This window comes from Gigantopelta aegis, chromosome 11 (genome assembly GCF_016097555.1).
Source record: "Gigantopelta aegis isolate Gae_Host chromosome 11, Gae_host_genome, whole genome shotgun sequence".
NCBI lineage: Eukaryota > Metazoa > Mollusca > Gastropoda > Neomphalida > Peltospiridae > Gigantopelta > Gigantopelta aegis.
Genome location: NC_054709.1, coordinates 12,738,888 through 12,753,205, shown reverse-complemented (window position 1 = coordinate 12,753,205; position 14,318 = coordinate 12,738,888). Strand labels below are relative to the sequence as shown.

The window sequence follows — 14,318 nt, the reverse complement described above, 5'->3', positions numbered from 1 at the left end:
TTGACCTCTGTAGAACCTTTCGTTGTAAATCTTACCATCAGAGCTTGAATAAGTTTGTTGTCATTCTGTGGTTACCTAAGATATTGAAATATTGACCTCTGTAGAACCTTTCGTTGTAAATCTTACCATCAGAGCTTGAATAAGTTTGTCGTCATTCTGTGGTTACCTAAGATATTGAAATATTGACCTCTGTAGAACCTTTCATTGTAAATCTTACCATCAGAGCTTGAATAAGTTTGTCGTCATTCCGTGGTTACCTAAGATATTGAAATATTGACCTCTGTAGAACCTTTCATTGTAAATCTTACCATCAGAGCTTAAATAGGTTTGTCGTCATTCCGTGGTTACCTAAGATATTGAAATATTGACCTCTGTAGAACCTTTCGTTGTAAATCTTACCATCAGAGCTTGAATAAGTTTGTTGTCATTCTGTGGTTACCTAAGATTTTGAAATATTGACCTCTGTAGAACCTTTCGTTGTAAATCTTACCATCAGAGCTTGAATAAGTTTGTTGTCATTCTGTGGTTACCTAAGATATTGAAATATTGACCTCTGTAGAACCTTTCATTGTAAACCTTACCATCAGAGCTTAAATAAGTTTGTTGTCATTCTGTGGTTACCTAAGATATTGAAATATTGACCTCTGTAGAACCTTTCATTGTAAACCTTACCATCAGAGCTTAAATAGGTTTGTTGTCATTCAGTGGTTACCTAAGATTTTGAAATATTGTCCTCTGTAGAACCTTTCGTTGTAAATCTTACCATCAGAGCTTAATTAGGTTTGTTGTCATTCTGTGGTTACCTAAGATTTTGAAATATTGTCCTCTGTAGAACCTTTCGTTGTAAATCTTACCAAGAGCTTAAATAGGTTTGTCGTCATTCTGTGGTTACCTAAGATATTGAAATATTGACCTCTGTAGAACCTTTCATTGTAAACCTTACCATCAGAGCTTAAATAGGTTTGTCGTCATTCTGTGGTTACCTAAGATATTGAAATATTGACCTCTGTAGAACCTTTCATTGTAAACCTTACCATCAGAGCTTAAATAGGTTTGTCGTCATTCTGTGGTTACCTAAGATTTTGAAATATTGTCCTCTGTAGAACCTTTCGTTGTAAATCTTACCATCAGAGCTTAAATAGGTTTGTCGTCATTCCGTGGTTACCTAAGATATTGAAATATTGACCTCTGTAGAACCTTTCGTTGTAAATCTTACCATCAGAGCTTGAATAAGTTTGTTGTCATTCTGTGGTTACCTAAGATTTTGAAATATTGACCTCTGTAGAACCTTTCGTTGTAAATCTTACCATCAAAGCTTGAATAAGTTCGTCGTCATTCTGTCCTTTCTCCAACAGGGTCGACATCCTCTGTTTCATACTCTTCATTTCACTAGATAACACCTGGTTCCTAAGCAAACAAAATCATTTATTACACTATGGTTTGTGCTTTAAACACCAACAATAATTATCAGCATCCTACTTTGATTGATATATATATATCCTTCCTGTTGTTTATTAAGAAAAATAAATTAAAATATGACTAGCACAGGCTGCAGCTGATACCAGTCTGGCAATGTGAAAATATAGCACATTTTGCCAGATCTGTAGTTCGCGCCAGCATAGACGCGTTGTGCTTTGTCATTTTCGACTGGCACCATGCTCGCCACATCCCAGACCCAGGCACATTTTTTTAGTGTGTTTTGGGCCTCAGGTGGCAAAGAACAGTTAACTGTTTCTCAGTTGTATGCATTGCACACTGAATGTAATGCCGTAAAAGCATTACAATACCAGTCGTTTTGACTAATTAGCTGTAATAGTAAGGAGACAAATACCAGTCACTTGACTAATTCTAACCGAAACCAGTTCAGGTCTTGTGCTTCTAGACAACGATCAGATTTACCGATTTAAGAACTATACATTTTATTAAATTTTTATCTCCGGGTGTCTTTTTTTTTCAGAGTGGAGTCAGGGGCAGAAGCAATATTATGATTTTCCATGACTTTTTATTTTTACTGTTTTTCAGCTTTTCCAAACCTGGATTTTTAAATCTCAAATTCCATGACTTTCCACGTTTTCCATGATGACCCTTGACACCACTGGAGCACATTGATTTATTCATCATCAGCTATTGGATGTCAAACATTTGGTAATTCTGATATACTCTTAGAGAGGAAACCCGCTACATTAGTAGAACGGATCTTTTATATGCATCATCCCACAGGCAGGATAGCACATACCACGGCCGTTGATATACCAGTTGTGGCGCATTAGCTGGAATGAGAAATAGCCCGAAGGAGATTGATCCTAGATCGATCGCGCATAAGGCGAGTGCTTTACCACTAGACTATGACCCGCTCCTTATTCTGATTATGACCAAGCTCTTTGGAATGAATGAATGAATGAATGAATGAATGAATGAATGAACGAACGAACGCACGAATGAACAAATGTTTAACGACACCCCAGCACAAAAATACACATCGGCTATTGGGTGACACAAATGGTAAGTATATGAAAATATTATTTAGATATATTTATGTAAAACCAGTGTAAGGAGCTGTGGGTGAAAAGTGTTAAAGATATGATCAGTTTTACATACCTTGCCTTCGTAGCGTCTATTTTCTGTTTTAAAGCTGCGTGCTCTTCTTCTAAGGCTTTCAGTTCAGCGGCAGCTCTCTGAAAAAACACAGCAAGGAAGCATGGAGAATAACTACCGTACTCATCACTCAGGGCTCGACTTAACAATGGCACCGACAGCAATTGCCGTAGTTACGATATAAAGTCAGTCAGGGGATTGACCAATGGCATTTTTTTTGCCGATGGTAGAGTGAAGTAAAGTTTGTTTTATTTAATGTCGCCACTATAGCACATTGATTTTTTATCTTATCATCGGCTATTGGACGTCAAACGTATGGTCATTCTGACACTCTGTTTTAGAGGAACCCACTGTCGCCACATAGGCTACTCTTTTACAACGGGCAGCAAGGGATCTTTTAGTTGCACTTCCCACAGGCAGGATAGCACAAACCATGGCCTTTGTTGAACCAGTTATGGATCACTGGTCAGTGCAATTGGTTTATACCTACCCACTGAGCCTTGCGGAGCACTCACTCAGGATTTGGAGTCGGTATCTGGATTAAAAATCCCATGCCTCGACTGGGATCCGAACCCAGTACCTACCAGCCTGTAGACCGATGGCCTAACCACGACGCCACCGAGGCCGTTGGATAAAAAGTATTGCCATCGATTGAAGGGACTCAACCGGAACGTATATTATTTTGACAAAAGGAAATTGCGTTATTAATGACGGCTAGTATAGTTTTTATACTGGCTGCCAAAGGTACTGGTTTAACATTGCCGTAGGCAGGTTCAAAATTACCGTCGGGAAGCATTTTGCCAATGGCCAATTTTTCTTGTTTTTTAAATGGTAACAAATTCTTAAAGTCTAGCCCTGGTTACTAGTAGTTACTGTCTTTCACATCTGGTGTGTGCGGTCAAGCTTACGAGCCCAATTGCACCTTAATTTCACTTCAGAAGCATTTTGAATCATTCACCTAAAAATGTTGATTCATTGGTTGTTCGATGTGAGCTATTCAAAACCTTTTTGTCAATATGTGTAAGCTTTACAGAAGATGTTTTCTATGGACGAAAATCAGTCACCTGGAGCTTATGAGGTGCACGATTTATCACTCACCTTATAGGGCATAAGACATATGGTTAAGGACCACACAGATATTGAGAGAGGAAACCCGCTGTCGCCACTTCATGGGCTACTCTTTTTGATTAGCAGCAAGGGATCTTTTATATGCACCATCCCATAGACAGGATAGCACATACCACGGCCTTTGATGTACCAGTCGTGGTGCACTGACTGGAGCGAGAAATAGTCCAATGGGCCCACCAACGGGGATCGATCCTACACTGACCGCGCATCGAGCGAGCGCTGTACCTCTGGGCTACGCCTCCCCCCCCCCCAAATGCTGGGTGAATTCTGCTTCACAATGATAGTATGATAGAAAGAGCCGACATCGAAGGATCAAAACCGACCATGCATCGAGCGAGCGCTCCTAAGTCAGAGACCAAACGTATATTCATTTCAATAAAAAGATTATAAATAATTGAAATGACATTTGTTGTGGTGATCTCCCGATGATGTAAGTTTATAACAAAATTCCGTTCACCTCTTTGTTCTCCTTCCTCTCTCTCTCCAACTTCTTCAGTTCCTCCTTGTACTTATCATCCTGTGTCTTGCGTCGAGCCGACGACTTTCCCGTGAACTGATCTTCGAAGGCGGCTTCTTTAGACTGCTGAGCCTCCAGCTGGGCTTTCAGGTCTTCTACCTACAAGGAAAGGAAATGTTTTATTTAACGACGCACTCAACACACTTTACTTACGGCTATATGGTGTCAGACATATCAAAGAGTGCCGATAAATTATATCACAAGACACGAGGGAGGTATTCTTTTTACCATTTATTATCATTCTTTTTCATTTGCGACAATTGTATACAATGTCAGTAATGTGGGTTGAATGTCATTATATTTGGCAGAGGTAGACTCGTTAACAGAACAAAAGTGGCATGACATCACCAATGATAGGTTTAGCGCTCAAACATACAGTGACGTAACAAAAGTAGCGATATCTCTTAGGAGAGTATCGCAAGAGATATCACAAATTATAGTGCGAGCGATATCTCCAACAAAAGCCTTTAATGGATGACAAAATATAATATGAATATGATTAGGTATAAAAAACACCTACTGTACCATAAAATATTTTGGTGCACTGTGATAAACATCCATATAATGTAGGTGAAACTACATATATAAACCAATAGTGTTTTCCCTAGCTTGTTTTGGCACGGCGCAGCACCATGCCTCAATAGTCTAGCACCATCTTGCCTTAATCAGCACCATGCTACCCTGAGATTAAACAAGCCTTTTTCACTAACTAATTCTAAAATTGCCTTTCTTAAACACCCAAAAAGGTATTATTAATTAATAAAATATGCATTTTATATCTTTTGTCATTCATTTATTAAAGCAAGCACATAAATTACATTAATATTTATTTCAATTAATTTTTTATGAAAAACAAGTGCCCCGAAAATGGTGAAAATGCCCCAAAAGTGTTTGGTCTACCAAGCCTTGCCTAATTTCTTGGGAAATCACTAAACCAAGTTACACTGATGTAGGACTTTCAGTTAAGTGAGATACAGATCTAAAAGCGACACTTTAACGTTAAAACTTTAAGACAAAAGTGGACACTGTCGTTGCTGAAATAGTAATACTTTCTTGGACAAATTTTTTTTTCAGGAACATGCCGAAAACAAATAGAAAAAAAATAGATATGATAAATCTGATTCTTTTTTTAAATGTTTACTACATTCATCCCTATGGATCTAGATAAAATGTTACATATATGTTTTGTAAATATTAATTTAAAAAACCCTTAAAGAAAACAAACTAGAAACATTGGGAAAACAAAGGGGGTCAGTTCTTTTTTCTAGGTAGGGTTAGATTTCCAGAAACAGAGTTTTTTAAAGCCTTACTTATACATAAAAAAAAATTCTATAAATTCAGCGTAAAAATATCACAAGAACGTATATTTATTAATAAAATATCAAATTAGCACCAAGGAATCTTTTTAATGCACTTTTCCATAGCCAGCATAGCATTATATGCATCTTAGTTTCATCGCTGAACATGGATGCCAAATCATGTCATTGTATTGTATTCCACACATTCGACTTTTGTTTTCCCTCTATGTTTCATAGCCCTATAATGTAACCGGTGGCAAGCATATGGCAAAATAACAACAATAACAAAAATTAAATGAAAGTGCTCTTCCTTGCAAGAGTACTTGAGTCCTGTGAATGGACTCGAGTTTTGCAAGACTCGCCAGTGCCCGAGTGCTTGAGTCCTGTGAATGGACTCGAGTTTTGCAAGACTCGCCAGTGCCCGAGTGCTTAATTGAGTACTCGTGGAGACCCTATCAGGCAGGTGCTATACTGACTAAGCTAAATCCCGCCCCTCGACTTATATAAATAAATTACCTTATTCTGTAGAGTAAGAATCTGCTGGGCTCGTCCTCGCCACGTACTGTTAGTACTGAGAAGAGACTGAACGTTGACGCTGTCACCTAGCTCCTTCTGCAGAATCTAAAAATAGCATTCAGGTTTGGGTTTTTTTACTTTCTTTTTAGTTGTGTAATAAAGTATATTTAGGGATCACTGTAAAATTTAGCCATTTCATTAGCTACTGACATGTTTAGACCAGTTACGTAATAAAGTTAAGCCACAGTTCCCTGTAAAATTTAGCCATTTCATTGGTTGTTGGCATGTTTAGACCAATTATGTAATAAAGTTAAGCCACAGTTCCCTGTAAAATTTAGCCATTTCATTGGTTGTTGGCATGTTTAGACCAGTTATGTAATAAAGTTAAGCCACAGTTCACTGTAAAACTTTAGTCATTTCATTGGTTGCTGGCATATTTTGGACCAGCCTAATCGAATAGAAGGGAAATGCTATAGGTTAGAGGCCATGTTAAAGATGAAAAAAAAAATTCATCAAAAAACGTGTTTGTTTTTTTCCTTTCAGTTATGCAGTAAAGTATAGCCAGGGCTCACTGTTCAATTTTAGACCAGTCTAAAGGAATGAATGGGGGTGTGGGGAAATGCCGCAGCTTAGAAGTGAGGTTAAAGATGAAAATAAAACATTGATTTATTTTTCTCTCTTCTTTCTTTTTAGTTATGTAATAAAGTATAGCCAGGGTTCACTTTAAAATTTAGCGATGTTAATGGCTATTGGCATGTTTTGGACCAGTCTAATGGAATGGATGGGGGTGAGCGGAAATGCCATATATTAGAGGTCAGGTGAAAGATGAAAATAAAACACTCATTTTTTCTTTCTTTTCAGTTATGTAATAAAGTATGGCCATATGCATATCTATGTATAATTTCTGCTGAATTATAAATAATTTTAAAATATTAATTTAACATTTATGTTGAACTATTAATAACCAGACTCCTTTTGACTGAAAACTATTTTATTGCATAAACAACAAAAGGATTGGGCCTCCTTTTGCAAGATCTACATATTAACAAATAACATTCATCCATTTATTTTACAAATGTTTTAAATCATGTATAAATTATGGCTATATACCTATCTAGCATGTATAATTAATTTAGAATTACACCTAATTATGTAAATATGACTGACATGTATGTTGAATTATTCATAATTACATTATTATGCATCAGACTTCTGCTGAGAAATGTATGAGTAGTACATGGTGATAGAAATAAGCAGAATTTTTTAACAGTCCACCGGACAAGTACATCTACATATCTACTTGTCCATCAATATTTCTACTTGTCCAAATAAGTTGCTCAAAATGAAACAGTATTATAAATTGTTATTTGTCCACTGGACAACCACTAAGGCACATTTTGCTTGTCCCAGCAGATTATCACTTGTCGGGACAAACGGATAAGTGCTTATTTCGAATACTGTAGTGGTTATAGCATGCTAATGGTAAGGTATGCAATACATGGCACTTTTAGTGTGACATATTATTATAAGAGGTGGTCAGCGGCAGTGCTGGCTGAAACTTTAAAAGTGCCAGTTAGGCCCAAAAAAAGAAAAAGAAAAGAGGAATTTAAAAAAATTCATTTCAACAGAAAAAAAAAGACGGTGAAACCCCTCTAAACTGGACACCCTAGGGACCAATAAAAAAATGTACGGTTTAAAGAGGGATCCAGTTTAGAGAGGTTACGTTCTGTCCTGGTGTTTAAAAAGGGACTTTGTAAAACGTCTGGTTTTGAGGGAATTCCAGTTTACAGAAGGGTCCGGTCTTGAGAGGTTTCATTGTAGAAAAAAAAAGAAAGAAAGAAATGTTTTATTTAACGACGCACTCAACACATTTTATTTACAGTTATATGGCGTCAGACATATGGTTAAGGACCACACAGATTTTGAGAGGAAACCCGCTGTCGCCACTTCATGGGCTACTCTTTCCGATCAGCAGCAAGGGATCTTTTACTTGGGCTTCAAACAGGCAGGATAGCACAAACCATGGCCTTTGTTGAACCAGTTATGGATCACTGGTCGGTGCAAGTGGTTTACACCTACCCACTGAGCCTTGCGGAGCACTCACTCGGGGTTTGGAGTCGGTATCTGGATTAAAAATCCCATGCCTCGACTGGGATCCGAACCCAGTATCTATCAGCCTGTAGACTGATGACCTAACCACGACGCCACCGAGGCCGGTTGTCATTGTAGAAAGAATTTTGCTACACAAAAACCGTAAGTGTATGTGGAGTGACACAATGCTACTGAATGTATACATAAATCATGATATGTTTTGAGTTCTCAACTTGAAGGATTTTGTTTTCACATTAAAGGGACAAACCCTAGTTTCAACCCGTGAAAATTAACACTACAGGTAAGTTTAGTTAATCTACAAACCTGTAACACATTGGGATAAAGTTACAATTGAGTGAAACATGAGTCTGTGACTTTGAAATGGTGAAATAACCTGTAAAAACAGACTAAAAGTCGACTCCATAACTGTTACTTCTCAGACGCACGTGCGTTTTTAAAAATATGAGAAATACATTTTGTGATATTAAAAACACCAGGATGACTAAAAACACTTCGAATGTAAGGAAATTGATAATCTAAACAATAAAATCTAAGTAAAGCATGATTTAAGTTATCAAAAACGGTTATAATAGTCAAAAATGTGCATTAGTGTTTAAAAACTAGGGTATGTCCCTTTAACACACAATACTACCTTGTTCTGTATTTTGATCTCCTGTTTGAGAGCCTGGCACTGGTTGCGGTATTCGGCCAGCTTCGACTCCCGAGTATTTAAGTCTGTCTTGTAACAACTTCACATCCACCGACCCATCGTCGCTCTGAAACATGGCAGACATTAAACATTTAAAACAAACATCACACACCTGGCAGCAGTTAATGCAGTTCCGTGAGCAGGGAGAGGGTTTTTGTTCTCCCCCCCCCCCCAGCAAATTTTAATTCTCTCCCCCCCCCCCCCCCCCCCCCGATATATTTTCTAGAGGAGCATGACTTGACAGCCCCTAAAAATGGTAGACCGTAAACATTTAAAATACACATTACAGTAGGTGCATGTGCAGGGGTCAAACCCCTAGCGCCCACCCATCCCCTGCCACTCAAACACATTTTTAGTTTTTTTTTCCCCAATATATTTTTTGAGGGTACATGACCTGACCCCCTAAAAACTATGCAGATCTGCCACTGCTAAAATTCCTGCACACACACCTGTAAGTCGAGTTCAATTTCACGCTAATTCCTATCACAGTTGAACAGTCTGATATGATTTTCAAGACTCAAAATTCATTTTGTGGAGAAGAAACAATCAATCTTAAACTTAAGCAAAACCTCGAAACTGAGAAGCAATACTAGTCCACCGACATAGGTACCGATATAAACTCTTTACGTGTATTATACAATACTGACACCTGCGCCCATGACAAGCATGTACTACAACAGCTTGTTCTGAATGTGCATGTTAAAACCTATGACCTGACCTGGCCTGGTGCTTATAAAACTTTTAAGACTCGAGACTCTAACAGAGTCTGAGACATGAACGTCATGGCAACGCCTTAAAAATTGTATGTTAGTGACGTCATTGGAGATTGAGTCTGGACTCTTAAAAGTTTTATAAGCACAGGCCCTGATCAGTACAACACTTTGAAATGAGAAGCTAAATCTGCTTTTGAATCTGGGCCTATATTTTTGAAGCTATCTTGGCATCATGACATAATAAGACAGTGGCACGGGACGTAGCCCAGTGGTAAAGCATTCGCTTGATGCGCGGTCGGTTTGGGATCGATCCCCGTTGGTGGGCCCATTGGACTATTTCTCGCTCCAGCTGGTGCACCACGACTGGTATATCAAAGGTCGTGGTATGTGTTATCCTGTCTGTTGGATGGTGCATATAAAAGATCCCTTGCTGCTAATTGAAAAGAGTAGCCCATGGAGTGGCGACAGCGGGTTTCCTCTCTCAATATCTGTGTGGTCCTTAACCATATGTCCGACGCCATATAACCGTAAATAAAATGTGTTGAGTGCGTCGTTGAATAAAACATTTACTTCCTTCATAAGACCGTAGGCTATGGCATCACAATGACGTCATAGCCTATGAAGGTTTTACAATATTGTAGCATCAAGATAGCTTTGTCAGTATAAGTATACAGGAGATTTTCAATACAAAATGAAATGCGTAATTTGTACATCACTGGATGTAGCTTGGGGGTTAAAGAATAATCTTCATGTAGTAATAGTACCAAACTGCAAAACCTTTGTGTCTTAGTATATATTGCTTGTTTGAAATTGAATTCATTTATAATAATTATATATAGAGATTAGTATACGAGCTTGTGTGCCGTACCTATTTAAAACACAACACACATCCGGGTACAAAGCATTTCTTGCTTCAACTAACCTACATTTGTGTACTAACTACATCAATAAAAATTAACAATTCATTTTACAGCAATTGTTTTAACAAATCCTTTCGTCTAAAACTTCCAGCAATTTAATAAAGTCCCGTAATAATATATAAATGCATTCCATTCCACAAATTAAATATATACACAGTTAATATATTTTTCATTTGTTTTTTAAAAGGTGTGGGAGGGAGGGAGCAATTTTTCTACAGAACTTTAATCATCTCAGTACAAGCAATTTGAAAACAAGACAACATTACGTGAAAGCTTACACATACATATCTGACGCTGTGGGCACTGAGTTAAGCTACTATACAAGTTCCCGCCACTTGCACAGACCAGTGAACGCAGAGCAGGAGAAGCTCTTGCAAAAAACTCCATAACAAGCAGCCCGTGTGTGTAACTGAAACCTGACATTACCTACGATAAGCCATCGCTTTATGAAACAAGTGTCAGGATTTTTGTATTGCCCGAACAAGAGCGAGGGTAATACATGAATCCTGACATAAGTTTCGTAAAATCAGTACAACTCACATGGAGTGTAGTAATTTCTTTATTATCCATATTATTAATGTTGTTTTCTTTATGAATAACAAGACCCAACTCAAAATGTTTCAGCCACAACTAGAAGGAGACGACAAAATGACGTCATATTTCAAATGCATAGTTATTACACATGTGCTTCATATGATTATTATTAACTCGGTTATGTTGAACCACGTGGATAATAATTGATATGAACCAGTGGTATATATATAGTCCATTTGTGTAAATAAAAACCTCGATAAATTTGGCAGGAAACTCTGAATAACTAATGTTAAATCTCATGTAAAACCATGCAGGGCTCGAACATAAGCATTTGTCGCCTACAGTAATATTTTAAAAACATTGCCATGGGTGAAACGGCCCAGCAATTTTCAGCCTGCCAATGGCTTTTGTTTTCAAAGTGACTGTTGCAGCAAATCAACATGACTGAAAGGCTATTTTGCTGTATGTAGACATATTTCAAAAGCAGAAATGTTAGATACTAGCAGATAATACACAATTTTCCATCATTGAGGAGCTTTACCAACGGCAGAAATGTTTAACTAGTGGCAGAAAGGTGCCGTTGGTGATGCTCCTGACCTACAGCAATTTATATCTCAGCCGTTGGTGCCATCGTTAAGTTCGAGCCCTGTCGTCGTTAAGTTGGACCATGCCAGGGACCTGCCGGTAATACGTGTATTTATCACATTTAGACAGGATTCAGTGTTTATAGGGTCACGTTTTAGAACATGAAAAATTCAGTATCATAAAATCTGACCAGTTTAAACAGGATTGCGGTTAATTCAGAGTCCAGTTTAGACAGGTGTCACTTTATTTAAGTTTTCAACCCATACCAACTCACATAAATGTTTTTGCAAAAACTCTCAGTGTACACCGTAAGTAATAAACGCTGTTGTTCTCAAAATGATAATTATCATAATTAAATGCTGTTGTTCTCAAAATGATAATTATCATAATTAAATGCTGTTTTTAAAGGCGCAAATCCTAGTTTCAACTCGTAAAAAATGGACACTAAGTTAAAGTTAATTTATAAACCTGTAACACATTTGGAAAAAGTTACAACAGAGTGAAAGAAGAGTCTGTGACATTAAAATGGGAAATATCCTTAAAAACAGACTAGAACTTGAATCAATAAACTGCTACTTCTCAGACGCACGTGCGATTTTAAAAATATAAAGAAACACCAGGATGACCAGGAACACTTCAGTTGTATGAAAATGGATAATCTAAAGAATAAAGTATAAGCAATGTGTGATTTCAGTGATCATAAACGGCTCTAATAGTGAAAAATATACTGTAGTGTTTAAAAACTAGGTTCTGTCCCTTTAAGTTGTGATCCAAAATCTACTTCAATTTGAAAAAGAAAATTAAGAACAACATTCACATTCACAGGTGCATCTACAATTCAAATTTCACTCATCTGGGACTTACAGTACATTTGTGATAATTAAATGTGAAAACTTCATATGGGGGCCGTTCAACAATTACTCAACACTCTGGGGGAAGGGGACATCATGGGAAGTGTTACGAAATATTATTGGGGGAAGAACGGTGTTTTTAAAAAGCTATTTAAATTTTTCAAAACAACCGTCTTTTATTTTTATTTATTCTGTAATTCGTTCTATAACAGATGATTTCTTTCATAATATTGATAGTATTGATTACCAAACCAAACACACATAAATACAAACAGCAAATCTAACATTGGTAAAATAACTTTATCATGACAGGGAAACTGGTGGTGGTGGTGGTAGTTGGGGGGGGGGGGAGGGTATTGACAAGCATTACAGCACAACTTCTAGAATGTTTATAAAATCCACTAGCCATGGGATCAGTGATTTAAAAAATTTACTAACCACAATTAAAACATTCACTAGCCTTACTTTACTTTAAGCTAAATAATAATAGTAATAATCAGATATGTCACCTAAAAAGGGAGATAGAGATTTAAAAAACTAACATTGAGGGTTTGGGGTGGGGACAGGATATTCATATTTACAAAATAGACTTAACTGCAACATTTCACTAGCCGTCGGGCATGGCAATAGTAGTTATTTACTAGCCCAACACTGAATATCACTAGCCATGGGAGTGGGGCTACCGTAATCTAGAAGCCCTGTTACAGATTGTACATAATTTTAGAGGGAGATTGGTATTAATGTTACATATGGGAGGGAAGTATTAAAAAATGTCATACATTGTATTTTGCATTATGTAACTGTCTAATGGTCCTTACAGAGTGAAATGCAAAAATACAATTAAATAATAATAACACATGTAATAATATTTTTCCGCAAGCAAAGTTTTGGTTTTCATGAACATTTGAAGTTTCATTGCAAAACGCGATAAATGCCACTATACACACTCAATCCTAAAAATGTTTTATTCCAAACTACTATAAACACTACACCAGTTTCTCTGCAATCTGCGATATATCTTTAGATAATCGTATCACGTTTTGCTGAAAACTGAATTAGAACTTGTGTTTGTCTACATGTGAACAGTGTCCGAGTGGTGTTCGCACAATGGTTTTTAATATGGCGTTTTGCGATGAAACTCTTCATTTGTCTCTTTGATAACTGAACACTGCGGGGAATAAGAAATAAGAAACTGGACATCATGACACTACTAGACAGTGTTCGAAATAAGCACTTGTCCGTTTGTCATGACCAGTAAAAATCTGCTCGGACAAGCAACATGTACTTCAGTGAACATTTTCAATGTAGTTTCTTTTTTAACAATCAAAACTGATGTCCTTGCACTTGAATAAAACTAACAACTTATTTGGACAAGTGAAAGTATTGGCGGACAAGTAAATTTCTAGATATACTTGTCTGGTAGACTAGTCAGTGTTTCTGTCAGAAAGAAATTTTTGGGTATGGCACCAGGGGTGGGGAAAAGCCCTTTTTTCCCGGTCTGGGACTGATTCTCAATCTCTGAGACCGAAATTATTTTTCAAAAACGCGCGTTTGCCGGTCCCACTTTTGTCATTCTTGTCGGTCCGAAGCACCTGCCCATTTCTATTATTGGAACAAATTCCTATCGGTCAAGTGGACCGGCCAGCCCAGACATCGGTATCTCGTGCATGATTTAAAATAATAAATAAATAGTGGTCAATATGGCTGGTGTTTCAGACGTTTGTGATTTTAAAGTCTGCCTAAGTATATCGCCAGTCACTGGAGTCGGACCTACAGTAGTGTCAATTGACTGCCACTAGGCTAGACATTTGTCAAAGTCGCTGAGTCGGTCAAGAGTTACACAGACATTAACGATAGCACC

The 14,318-nt window shown here is 37.4% G+C and overlaps 1 protein-coding gene across 1 annotated transcript in view; it reads right to left on the bottom strand.

Annotated features, from left to right (window-relative positions):
* The window catches only part of LOC121385542 (coiled-coil domain-containing protein 13-like), a 46,051-nt gene that overhangs the window by 15,327 nt on the left and 16,406 nt on the right, over positions 1-14,318 (bottom strand). Inside the window, 6 exon segments of the mRNA XM_041516252.1 lie at positions 1,308-1,407; positions 2,599-2,675; positions 4,181-4,339; positions 6,055-6,159; positions 8,798-8,866; positions 8,868-8,921. Coding sequence (XP_041372186.1) covers positions 1,308-1,407; positions 2,599-2,675; positions 4,181-4,339; positions 6,055-6,159; positions 8,798-8,866; positions 8,868-8,921 — 564 coding nt within the window.